Source organism: Candoia aspera, chromosome 2 (assembly GCF_035149785.1).
Source record: "Candoia aspera isolate rCanAsp1 chromosome 2, rCanAsp1.hap2, whole genome shotgun sequence".
Taxonomy (NCBI): Eukaryota; Metazoa; Chordata; class Lepidosauria; order Squamata; family Boidae; genus Candoia; species Candoia aspera.
The window spans coordinates 230,819,812-230,833,777 of record NC_086154.1 but is presented as its reverse complement, the minus strand read 5'-3'; the positions used below and the strand labels follow the sequence as shown (position 1 = coordinate 230,833,777).

General features: G+C 40.3%; 1 protein-coding gene across 13 annotated transcripts in view; it reads right to left on the bottom strand.

The window, feature by feature from the left end:
- The window catches only part of SSBP2 (single stranded DNA binding protein 2), a 162,554-nt gene extending 151,155 nt beyond the window's left edge, over positions 1 to 11,399 (bottom strand). For 2 of the 13 annotated variants that reach the window (XM_063295465.1, XM_063295471.1), the window contains exon 1: positions 11,221 to 11,394. In XM_063295465.1, the coding sequence (XP_063151535.1) occupies positions 11,221 to 11,279 (59 nt within the window). In that variant the 5' untranslated portion in view covers positions 11,280 to 11,394. Of the gene's footprint in view, positions 1 to 11,025; positions 11,195 to 11,220 lie in introns of those variants that run through there. The other 11 variants (XM_063295467.1, XM_063295472.1, XM_063295469.1 and 8 more) reach the window with 8 other exon arrangements.
- Positions 11,400 to 13,966: the final 2,567 nt, after the last annotated feature.

Below are 13,966 nucleotides of genomic sequence, written 5' to 3'. Positions count from 1 at the left end.
GGAAACAGAGATGCCACATGTTCAAACTGGCTTTAGAAAAGGTCAAGGAACACTAGATATTATTGTTGATGCACACTGGATAACTGAGAAAGCCATACACCAAAAAGAAGTCAGAATGTGCTTCACTGATTATAGAAAGGTCTTTGTGTTGATCATGTCAAACTGTGGAAAGTGCTCAGAAAAATGGGAATCTCAGAGTATCTCACTGTCCTCATGAGAAACTTATATACAGGTCAGGAAGCCACAACAGTGACAGAACATTGAGAAACAGACTGACTCCAGGTTGGCAAAGGAGTGTGACAAGTCTGTATATTCTTCCCTTACTCAACCTATATGCTAAATATATATTAAGGGAAGCTGGATTAGAAGATGAGTGGGGTTTTAAAACTGGAGGAAGAAACTTCAACAACCTGCATTATGCTGATGACACTGATAGCTGAAAATGCGAAGGATCTGCAAGCCTTAGTACTAAAAGTAAAAGAGCACAGTGAAAAAATGGGACTAAAATTAAGTATAAAAAAGACCAAACTAATGACAACAGTAGAACAACCAGCCTTTGAATTGGCAATGAAGGTATCAAAGTGGTGGATAGCTTCTGCATTTTAGGATCATCCATCAACACTAAAGGAATAAGCAGTCAAGAAATACCCCACAGACTAGCAGTTGGTAGAGCAGCCATGAAGGCCTTGGAAAAGATATTCAAACATTGCAATGTGTCTATACCTATAAAGATCAAAACTGTGCAACCCATGGTATTCCCTGTGGTACTATATGGAAACAAAAGTTTCCTGAAGCAGGATGAGAAGAGTATTGATGCCTTTGAACTTTGGTGTTGGGAAGACTCCTGAGAATACCATGGATGTTCAAGAAAACAAACCGATGGATCATTGAACAAATCAACCCAGAGTTCCTCATTCAAGGCACGAATGACCAGGCTCAAATTATCCTACTTCGGACACATTATGCGAAGACCCAGCTCTCTGGAAAATGCTCTAATGCTGGGAAAGGTGGAAGGAAAGAGAAGAGGATGACCAGCAGCAAGGTGGATGGATTCAGTTACAGTGGCAATGAGTGCACTGTTGAGGGACCTGAAAGAACAGGTTAGGGATAGATGGAGAAAATCTATCTATGTGGTTGCTAGGAGTCAAAAACAACTTGATGGCACATAATCAATAAATTGAAACAAAATTAGTATTTATATAAAAAGGTAAAGGTAAAGGTTTCCCTTGACGTAAAGTCCAGTCGAATCCGACTCTAGGGGGCGGTGCTCATCTCCGTTTCTAAGCCATGGAGCCGGCGTTGTCATAGACACTTCCGGGTCATGTGGCCAGCATGACTCGGAACGCCGTTACCTTCCCGCCGAAGCGGTACCTATTGATCTACTCACATTTGCATGTTTTCGAACTGCTAGGTGAGCAGGAGCTGGGACGAGCAACGGGAGCTCACCCCGCTGCGCGGTTTCGAACCGCCGACCTTCCGATCGGCAGCTCAGCGGTTTAACCCGCAGCGCCACCGCGTACCCTAGTATTTATATAATAGCTTCTTAAATGGTATCTTTTACAAGAAGGGTGCAAAATCTTTTATACACATACTCAGTAGTGCACTCTCTGAAAAGATGAGGCTATCCACCAAGGCCACATGGCAGTGGTTTATATAAATTCAGTCAAGATTTGTGTTTATATGTGTGTGTTGGAGGTGGTGAGGAATGAAAGACCCCTATGCAATCATTGCAAACTATTTCTCATTCATTCTTGCCACATTTATTACATTTAAAATATTTGTATCCTCATTGGTCCATTTAACTTTTCTCCCTCCCCCCCACTTTTTCTCCCAATTGCCATTTGGAGAGTAGGGTCACAGCATGCAGTTTGAGAAGGTTGGTTGTTTAGTACCCAGATCTTACTTATCTGAAAGTCTCTCTCTTTTTTTTTTTTAAAGGGGGAAGGTATATTTTTGTACAAATTTGTTTTCCTCCTGAAACATTAATTGGGAAAGGAACAAGAAAGGAAGTCTGTAGGCCAGAACCAGAGGTTCCCACAGGGGCACAAGAGGCAATAAATCCCCACTAAGGAGTCATCACAGTGGATGGTTATGCCTGCAGAATCAAGACAAAATACAGCAGATCCACAGTGCCCAATCTGAGACAGATTTCTCTAGTCCATTATGCTATTTAATTGTCAGCAATGGGTTTTAAATAATTTTTAAAAATTGACACACAAACTTATGTAGGATATATTTAAGATCAACTTGTTTTTGACTTGTTTTTCCCATTTTCCCTTCCACTATTCCATATTCCTGTACATGTAGATGCTTTTAATCAAAAGGTTTTATCAAAAATAAATATTATCAAGACTATTTTAGTAAAATTTAAATCAGGGTTTAGCAATTATCTACATATTCCCCTGTGAACCTGAATTGTGGTAAATTTGTGACTTAAGCTGGAATCAATTCAGAAAATTTAATGGTGGTCTTATTGTCACCATGAATGTAATCTTAAGGGGACAATTATTGACATACTGAATAAAGTATAATTAGCAAAGCAAGTACTTTTTGAACAAAAGAACAGAGAACATGCAATTCATAGTTGTGTGTATCTTCTTGAACTGGTCCAAATGATATATGGATTGCAACCTAAATCTGAATGAGTAAACTAGTTGGAATAAATACACAAACTGTGGCTCAGACTACAGATAGTAAGAGAGAACGTTTAAAAAGGATGTGCAAAATAGGAAAACTGTGCTTTGCTTTCATTGTTATAAAATATGACTGGCATTAAATATGTATTTTAAATATACTTTTAAAATAAAGTGTTTCTAAGATTTGTATATATCCGACCCTGGAAAACTAGTATTTTCAGTTGTTTATGCCTGTGGTATTTATAGTTAATTACAGGAACACAGAAGCTACATCATCGCTAATGGTAAGGCTGGAATCCCATAAACATTAAATTATCCACATAGTTTTCAGTTACCAACCACTCGTTCAGTGACTGAAGTGGTGATGGTGCTGAACAAGTGGTACTTACAATCGTCCCTCAAAGTTCCGGCCATTGCAGCACCCCCGCGGTCATGTGATCGTGATTTGGGCGCTTGGCAACCGGCTTAGACTTATGACCGTTGCAGCGTCCTGCAATCACATGATCACCATTCGCAACCTTCCCTGCTTGCTTCCCATATGCAAAATCAATGGGGAACTTAGGACTGCACCTTACTTTAATGAGGATGTGTATACAGCGGGTTTGCTTAATGTTAATAGTCCCCTTACTATCATTAATAAAACAATTTCCAAGGAACGTATTTTGTATTAGGACCATTTTATTTTAGGATTCTAATCCCAACAGCTCTTTAATTCCCAATTTTGTGTACAGTTTTACAATATGTGAGGGCTGGAGCTGGCAAGATCAGAAGCCAAGGGCCTGAGAGCAAACTTGTTAGTTACAACAACCATGTGCAGATGCCAACCAGTTTTCATTTTGAGAAACTAGCAGCTCTCAGTCCATTAAGACATTTGTTGTTTATTCGTTTAGTTGCTTCCGACTCTTCATGACTTCATGGACCAGCCCACGCCAGAGCTTCCTGTCGGTCGTCAACACCCCCAGCTCCCCCAGGGATGAGTCCGTCACCTCTAGAATATCATCCATCCACCTTGCCCTTGGTCGGCCCCATTAAGACATAAGGGTGGGAAAAAAGAGGTACAGGTTTTGAACCTTTAGACTCTGATATATAGGGCTAAAATCTTAGAATAGGCAGTAACTGATTTTGTTCTTAAGGGTATTTAAGAGTCTGCAGCAACAATAATTGATCAGAGCAGTGTCCTTGAATCTCTGTGACTGCAAGCCTTCTAGTCCAAGCACTGATCCGAGTGAAGCCTAACAATAAACGTAAAGGAATTAATATAATCCAGTATTCCAGATTTTGTACATAAGTTTCCCATATACAGACATTCAATTTATTTGTTGTTTTACAGGGATATGCAAAATTCACCAAGTTGGGGGTGGAATGCTTTGGAGAACTCCTGAAATTCTGTTCCCTGCTGGACCATGCCAACTTTCTCCTTCTATTATGGAAGATTTAGTTCCTAGAAACAGCCAAACAATTTGCTTCCCAGAAAACTCCTGCTTCCATTTCCACCCTTAATGCCCCACAAAAAGGCCAAAAAAGAGATTCTGGGAAAAAACAAAAACCACCATGTTATCAGAATACATCCTGCGCCCTCCAATTGTTCAGCTGAGCAAGTTGTATCCCTGGTTAAGAAAAGGTTGCCAACCCCTGATTTAGAACGATGCATGAACCAGTTACTAACTTGTTTGTTAGAGAACTAGTATAAGCCTTCCCCAATTCCTTCTGGGTTAAACTGCAAAAACAGGATAAAAGCTCATTAAATAAGAATCAAACCAAGGCTTTAACTATTCAAGACACACGTCATGTTATATAATTAAATAATTGTACTTAATTTACAAATGAGTAAGCATTTAAATCAGGATAAGAGCTTACATTTCTAAATAATCTTCCAAACAGAACTATGAGAAAGAAATGCTTGTTCAAATACAGAAAGTGATATATTCTTTACACTGTTATCTAATTGACAGAACCAGTTAGTGAAGCCCTCAAGGAAGTAGGTTCAGGCTAGTATCACAAGGAGCTTCCTGGCTATATGAGCTTCATGCTGCTACATGAAGGAGCGAGTTCTCCACCACTGGAGATCTTCAACCAGTGGCTGGATGAATGCCTTGTGAGATGCTTTAGCAGATCCTGCACTGAGCAGGGGGTGGACTAGATGTCTTTCCTCCTGCTCAGTGAAGGGGGGAGGCACCTTCTAACACTTTGATTCTGTGATGGAGAAAATGTGTTCTTTTAACCTTACCATATCATATTTGTCATTAGAAAAGTACACAATATCACTTTCATCTGTTCTCTTGTTTATTTATAAACCACTAGTATACTGTTCAACAGAACATGGACAGGCCAAATACTAATGGTTTTTTCAGGGGGAAAAAAAAACTTCTGTCCAAGAAGGAGCCATTACAGCACATGACTTCATCAATTTTACATTTTAAGCATCATATAAGGATGTTCAAAAGTTTGAGGCCCATTACAGAACATTTCTGGCCATAGCACATTCTGATTTTCTCCCAGAATACATCAATCTGCTCGTTATGGCAATGACTTGTTCTTTTCCAGAACTGTTTTGGAACAGGACATGTTTTGCAGTATTCAAGATGTGGCCAGGCTAAATTGGACCTTGCTTGGCATCTGGCCATGTCTGCAATACAATGAATCACCTCCTGTTCTAGAAGAACCATTTCTAAATAATGAACCATCCTCAGAACAGCCAGATCAGAGTTATGGAAGAAAAAAGAGAACATTCCAGAAAATTCAGTGACTGAACTTTGGAGTTTTGCATATGACCACACCATATTGTCAGCAATAAGCTTCCTAAATGTCGTCTTTAAAATGTATTTGAGTCTAACAGAGCTGTAATAAGGTTCTGTTGAATTAACTGTAAAATATATTTATAAAAATAGAAAAAACACAGAGGACAAAATGGTCTTAACTGGCATTCATTTCAAATGCTTATTCCATATCTCACTAACACTACTGAACATTTAATTTGGTAGAGGAAATTTGCATTTCTGTTATGATTTAAATAACCTAAGGACATGAGCTTATTTTCCTATTTTACTCTGAATCTTGTTCTTTCTCATACAATCTTCAAGCTTTGCTGTTTTCTCAAAAGAAAACATTTAGAATGCATCAAATCCTTAACACTACGATCATTGAGAGAGAGAGAGAGAAGTCACCAAAGCTAAATACAAATAATGGTTCTTCACTTTTATCAACAGTAAGTAATGTCTCTTTCAAGTCAAGTGCTACTTCTGGAGACTTCATAACATGTCATTGTACTTTTCCTGGCAGCAATTCAGAAGCAGTTTGCTGTTCCTGCTTCTGGAATTTTTTACTTCTAAGTGTAGCTTTCAGCTTGCATTTCTGAATGATCTCCCATCCAAGTACTGACCAGACCTGATCCTGCTTAGCTTCCCTGCCCAGACAAGGTAAAACGCTGCCTGTTTTAAGTTCTCTGAGTAAAGCATGCCAAAATGAATATTTAGCAATACAAATAAGTAAACTATCAGATTTAATATTTTCCCCATATTTATGTGTAAAAATATTCCTTTCCTATTTTAAGCAGCTAGAAAAGCATTTTCCTCTGTACTGGAAGAGGCATTTCCAAGTCAACGGAATTTTTGAAATGAAAGTTAAATCCCATAATAGTGTACTTCCACAAGACATTGTCTTCACTTCATGGCACTTCACTTAACAGTTTAAAGAAAAATGGTATTTGCATTTCATTCTGACTTAATTTTCTATTTTAAAAATATTTCTACTTTTTCTTTGCATTTTCAGAGTTGACATGGTTTGCTTAGAAGAGCCAGTTTGGTCTAGTGGTTAAGGGGTTGGGCTAGAATCCAGGAGTCTGTGAGTTCTACTCCTGCCTTAGGCATGAAAGCCGGCTGGGTGACCTTGGGCCAGTCACTCTCTCAGCCCAGCTCACCTCACAGGTTCTTGTTGTGGTGAAAATAGGAGGAGGAAGGAGTATTTCATATGTTCCCTGACTTGAGTTATTTATAAAAATAATAAAGGCGGGATTAAAAAAAACTAAAGCTGTTAGAACCAAAATTAAACTAAAGTTTCCAAAATCCCAAAGTGTTAAAATTGATGGTTGAACATTAAGTCACGTCTCTGGCATTTTTATGTATATCTGACTGACTATGTAATGTAGCAGTGAAGGTACTGGATTAGGCGCACTAAGACCCAGGTTCTAGTCCACCTTCAGCCAAAGAAGTCCACTGGGTGACTCTGGGTCACCCAGTATCTCTCAGCCCAACCAACCTCACAGGGTTGTTGTTATGGGAAAAACTAAGAGCACCGAACACTATGTATGTCACCTTGAGCTCTTGATTGAAAGATGGGAAATAAATCTAATAAATAGATTTTCTCTGCCCCCTTAATAAATAGATTTTCTGTGTCCCCTTAGGAAGACCACAATTACCTCAAAAACTTGACTTAACTACTGTTTATATCAAACAGGGAATTACAATTATGAGAATCTGGACAAGAAAGTATTTTACATCAAATACAAACCTGAATTTAAGGTATCTGCTTGTTTTAATCCTAGTTTTAATCTTAGTAATGATAGTTTCTGGCTTTGATTAGAGACCTATGGTTAATTGAAGACATATTTGCTTAATCTGAGCATGGTGAGATGGAAAGAGGATAACGGCAGCATAAGCATAGAGAATGCAGACACAAGGCTTCTGAATTTCTTGAACTATGAGTTCCCTGTGGCAGGACTTTCATTTATTTGATTAGCAGTCAGAGCTTTTTTCACAGGCATCCTACACAAGACCTAATCTAAGCATTAACTAAAATGTAACAGATATTTTAAAACATTTTCATAGAAATCTGGCAGTAATCTTAAGGTTTCTGTGAAAGACACAAATTGCAGAAAAACCTTGATTAATGGAGCCAACTTTGGATACAACAGATCAAATTTCCATCCAGATTGCTCCCTGAAATAATGGACAAATTCACTGCATCTAATGAAATCTGGACAAGGGAATAACATTTATGCAAACTTTATCTTAATTTTACAACTTCTACAGGTGTTCCCATGAAGAGAGGAGTTATTTTAACTCCATGAATCTGTTTTTGGTTAAATTTAACACTCCTGAGGTTAGATGGCCCCCTTTTTAATGTTCTCCAAAACACTAAATTCCTCCATTGAATCAGTTAATTATGTTATGAGAACAATGCTGGTATGAATTCTTAGCAAGAAATCAGAGAACTCATATGGAGTGCTACAAGCACTTATAGAATTTGCAAAAAAATCTTAATCTATGCTTCAAGAAAACTTGAAACAGTGGCCAAATATACAAAATGCATTTTCAGTCTGAAAATCCAATTATTGTCGCTTTAAATATTTCCTGGAATAATAAGTATCACCATCACACACACACAAACACAAAACATGTCTGAGAGTGAATAATTAGACATAAAGTTAAATTGACTGCACTCCAATTCAGTCTTTAAAACATAAAATCGTACTCATAAGCACATAAGTCTTCCATCATCAACAGGTTTATAACACGAGCATACTCTTAGGTCACAGATTTACACAGTAGAACTGTCCTTGTCTATTTAATTCTTACAGTATATAATATTAATTTACCAAAGATGAACTAGCCTAAATACATTCTCACTGGTAAAAGGAAATAAACCGTATTCTATCATCTTTGAACATAAATTTTCTAGCATCTAAGCAGTCAAGCTAGAATCCAAAACATAATTATGTATGCGCAAGATCTATTGAAACTGAGATTGATTTCTGCATGAACATGCTTAAAATTGTATAATCACCTTTTTTAATCATGGATTCACTTAAACAAATTTAACCCCTTTAGATGAATGGACGTTAATCCTTAAACAGACTAGTTGCCACTATTATACACAGCCTGTGCATACTTACATAAAAAAAATTTAAATTCCAAAAACATGTAGCAATAGCATTCTTTCCTAGCAAAATTTACACGAAATGTTACCAGAATTTACGATTTTTCAAATCCTTAATTAAGATTCAAGTGGCTCAGGCCATAAACTTATAAAAAGCTTAGAATTATGTTCTTTTCCTTCCTCTGAACTTTATCCCTAGAGTAAGAAGGGGGGAGGGACTTTATGCTACAGACATATTGAACAAAAATATATTATAAATGACAATAAAATAACGGCTTTATAGAAATGATTTTACAACAATGTACATTACTGTCTCCATTATTCTATCTGACAGACTCAAACATCCCCTCCAATTCTAAACTGCTTATATCAGAGAAGTTTCTGATTTACCATTTTAAAATATTGCATAGGTTCAGGGGGGGGGGGAACCTACAAGACCAGCATAGCAAACTGTAAATAATGGGGAGATGAATGTACTTAGATCAAACAGCACCATCTAGCAGTTCCCCTAACTTCACTCCAAAGGGTATTCCTTACTTGGTGATAGTTCAGTGTACCTTGTGATATTACATACTGATCAAGTCCTACAATGTTTCAAACATGCAGACTTTTTAAGAATACCAACAGGATCAAAATTCTATACAAAGATTCACCCAAAATAGCTATTTTGTATTTGTTCTCAACCAGCCTTTCATTAATAAGTTAATGCAAATGTATGAATTGTCAAAGAATGCATAACAATCAGAAGTACAGCTATATAGCTTTGTCCCAAGAGATGTAAGTTTTATTACATATACAATATTGTATACCTGCTGAGCTTTATATGATTCACTGATTCGAATTTTAAACATCCATTAATTTCTATTTCAAATTTTACTTTTCAGTCCCTATCTTTGCATGCTTTCTGTGCTAATATCAAATATTTGACAAATTATTTGGTTTACTTCTTTGTCTTTGGAATCAGGAAGCAACTATTGTCTTCAGAATGCTAGTCTTCAGAATGCTACAGGAGGAAAATCTTTAGGTGAAGGTTCAATGCAAAGTGCCTGAAGGGAAACTTCTCAATCTTGCTTTGCACATTCATTTTCATGTTGTATAAAAGTTCCAAAGTTATGTATGGTGACATTTTAAAAGGCCACATATATCAGAACCTTTTCTGGAGGGAAGTCCCTGACTCAGACACTTCACCCTGTATCTAACACACTACTTTACTAAAGTCTGTTCAGAGGAAAAGAAAACACACAGTAAATAGTTTCTTTCTCTGGAGGACACATCCTAACCAAAAAGAAAAAGAAAGAAAAGAAAACCTTCATAAGCAACTATCTTCTGTGTTCTACTACTTTCAGTGAGGAAAATGAAAGTTATAACTACAACTAAGTGACAACACTGTGAAAACTGAAACTTTAACAAGGTTTTTAATTCACAAGCAAACTTAATGCACAAAAAGCAGTCTTTTACATTTGCTAACTAGTAATTTGTTAAAACTACTTTCTAAAATGATCACTTGGCTCGATTCTTTATTACTTTAACTGCCTCCCAAAGACTAATAGCTAATTATTGATAGCAAATATTATCTACATTTTATTTCATGTTTTCTGTTTACAAGAAGACTTCATGCTTAGTTTAAAAGTTTTGATTTTTTTTGTAACTGATAAAATAATTTTGCATTGAAATTAAATACTTTTCTGTAGATAGGGAATGTATCTTTATCAATATTCTGAAGGGATTCGTATTCATTACTGCTATCAACACGTCTATCACCCCAGGATTATCTCCAAATCCTCTCCAACCCCAACCGCTTATTAACAAACGCCTTCTCTTTTGCTTTCCAACAATTCGATTCCACATTTTCCCTCAAAAATCGCGATTTCACTAACAGCCCTTCCTGCGTACCAGGCCCTTGAAAGAAAGAAATTGCAAACTACTTCGTCGTATTTTTGAAATGCATACAGCACGTATCCCTCTAGACTCAAAGGATCAGAGCTACAGATCTGTGCAAAAAAGGTACGGAGTGAAAAAGACCCTGGATCCTCGGTGGGGGGTGGGGAACGGGGAGAGCGGGAGAAGAGAGAGTTGAGTGCCGCGGAGTTGAGGGTTTTGTTTCTTTCCCTCCAGCGGAAGCTTCACACGAGCACACGGCACCGACTCTTTTGTTACCAAAGTTACTCCAACACCATTTTCTTCCCCCTCCCCCAAAGTGACACCATAAACCACGGAGGCGAAGGCTGACAGAAACAAAATCAAAACACCGGGAGAGGACCCTGAGCCTCCGCGCTAATCCGACTCTACGCCTCCCAAGCAGCCAGCCACCACGCCGTCTGCTGGAACCACTTTCTCCCCTCAGACCAAGCTACAGTCTTTCCTCGCCAGCGGGAGCCCAAGAGAAGCACAGGAGACACGTCCCGTCTTGTCCGGCTCCCAGCCCACACGGGGAAGAGCGCCCGAGACCCGCTCCCACCCCGCCGAACGAGGTCCGGCACACTTCTCTCCCCACGCTCGGGAGCGCCGCACATACCCTCCACTCCACCCCGACTTGTAGCTTGCCCCCCTCCGCCTCTTCGATCTCCTCTTCTTTCCCGCGCCGGGGTGAAGCTCCCCGGTCTCGAGCGAGGCCCCCTCTCTCATAAGCGGTAAAGTTACTTTGTGCGGGGCGTATGCGCGCCCACCTCCCCGCCCAGTCAGGCTGTGCGGTCCAGCGGGCTGTACTCACTTCTCTCTGGCCTGGCTGTCGGACGGGACGCTGCTGTTGCTCTTGCCTTTGCCGTACATGCCTGCAGAGAGCTCCGACTGTCACGCACCTGTCAACCCATCACAGCCTCCCCAGGAACAGCCCAGTCACCATGGAGACGCCGCCACACACACACGCCATTGGCCCGCTGCGAGATCGGACACACCTCCGCCCTGTGATTGACACGCAGAGACCAGGACAGGCTGCTCTCTCCTCCTCTCCGCTGGCTGCCTCCCCCCACCAGCCTCCGGCTCCTCCTCCCCCTCCCGCTCTCCCTTCCCCGGCGCAAGGGGGAATTAGAAACGGTTCTAGAAGGATTTTAAACAACTGGCTGTTCCGTGCGCTTGCCTCTCCGCCCTCCGCAGCTGCCAGAGACGAAGAGTACTGAGGAGAGACGGAAACTGCGGACTGGACTACATCGCCTGCACCACGCAGGACGACTGAGGATTTTTCGTTCGCGTCGCGCGCCTTCGTCGCCCTCTTCGCCCTGCAGCCCCACAACCCGCTTAGCCAGCAAGATGCTCCTTTCGACGGACCTCGCCCCCTCCGTCTTTTCCGAGCAGAAAGGTTACCAGCCGCTGCTGACTGCCCCAACAAGTCAGAGCCTGTTTATCGACAGCCCTGGAGTCTCTGCCACCACGACGGGGACACGCTCGCCCGCCTCGAGCCAAACGTTCGCAGGCTGGGCGAGCTCCCACCCGCCCGTCGGTCTAGCAGCTAAGCCTCCTGCCCCATCCCGGGGGCTGCCTTTCTGACCCAGTCCCTACCCTGAGACGTGTTTTTCAAGCCAACTTCCACACGGCCAGTGACACATCCTGCAAATATTTGCAAGAGCGTCCGTGCCCCCAGCCTCCAGCCCTGAACAGCCATCGGCACTAACATTCTCAGGCCAGCGGAAATTGCAGCGCTTGTTCCCAGATGGGTCCTCTGTACTGACATGTTTTTTAAAAATCCGATTATACCAAACAGGTCTCTAAAGACACCACCGGGAACAGTCCTGCATCGTGCAGACTGTGCATCCCCCTGGAGATCCAGAACCACGGAGGGCATTTCCGGATGCCGCTTAATTATACAGTTGTCCCAGTCCTTCATACGCTTTCATGGAGGCCCAGTTGACATCACTGTCCATGTATCATTCTTCCACGTTTTCTTGCTGATTCTTCTCTCTTTCTTACTGCAGAAATCAACTAAGAAGGAAAAGACCGACTACCAGAACAGTGGCTGGAAGTTCTAGGAGCCATCAGTCTGGAACTACCGGACTCTCCTTGATGCACATGATTTGGATTGTGCAGCAGTGGTGCACAAACACAGATTATGTCATCTTAAATGCATCTTAAAGCTCGTTTATAATCAGAATATCTTGGATCATATGTCCCTATAGATTCATAAGTTAATGTGGAAGCATCCACCCTTTTATCTTCCATGTCCACTGCTGATTCCATTGCAAACATCCAGAATGTTCTTGTGATATTTTGCTGAAAATATTCAAACCCCAGATTCCCATAGTATGTATAATGCAGACTCTGGAAATCTATTATAAGAACATATGCATATGTCCTTGCTGACAACAAAAGTGAAGACTTTGGAAATTTCCTTAACATCATGATATCATGGGACCCATGTTAGACACAGTATGTCTTGGATATGCCTCATGACTTTTAAATTGTTATTAAAAGTATGGTTTCCTTTGAACTGAGCTCAATTTCTAGTGATCCTATTGACATATATTGTCAAAAATAGACTTTGTCATTGCTTCTTGGTGAGATTTTGTTTTACTTCCTACTCCGATCGATAGCTCTGAGATGTCATGGTGGTCTCCCATTCAAGGTCTACTCAACAAGTCTGACCCCGCTTAACTGTTTAAGATCTGCCATGGTCAGCTAAGTTCTACTGTCTAGTATGACATAATGAAATTAGTTTGATTCATGTAACAAGTCATATATTTGGATGAAGCTCTTACTGGTCAGCAAAAACAAATTCCAAGAGCAAACACTGTAAATCCAACAAATTAACAAACAACTTGTTGAACAAACTGAACCAATAAATTTACATTGTTCCAAAATGCAGCACAAGTTCTACTAAAAATTGAGAATTTCCACTTACGATGAATTCCCATAAGCAGGGATGTTGATGGGAATTCAGTTTTTGCCTTCTTAAAAGCCCAATCAGGCCAGGCCATGTCACCAAGCTCAATTCAAAGAAGATGGTTTTCCATTTTTTGTATGCCAAATCATCATCCGAGTTTGCACCATGCAATGGTAGCACTTCCTACAACAGCTTCCTTCTTGGAAGCAAGAGGGTACTCTTCAAATAAATATTAAGTTATCTGATTTGAAAAACTCCCCCTTGGCCAGCCCCAATGTTCTTAAGAGCAAACTGTTTCGCAGATTCTTTTTATTTTTATTTATTTATTTTCTATCCCACCTTTATTATTTTATAAATAACTCAAGGCAGGGAACATACCTAATACTCCTTCCTCCTCGTATTTTCCCTACAACAACAACCCTGTGAGGTGAGTTGGGCTGAGAGAGAGTGACTGGTCCAAGGTCACCCAGCCGGCTTTCATGCCTAAGGTGGGACTAGAACTCATGGTCTCCTGGATTCTAGCCCATTGCCTTAACCTTTATCTTTACCATATTTTTACCATAGTGGAGCCCTTGGGGAAGCAGGCCATAACAGTAGAGCATTTCAGACCATTCTCAGGCCAGTCTCTGTTATTTAGGATTCT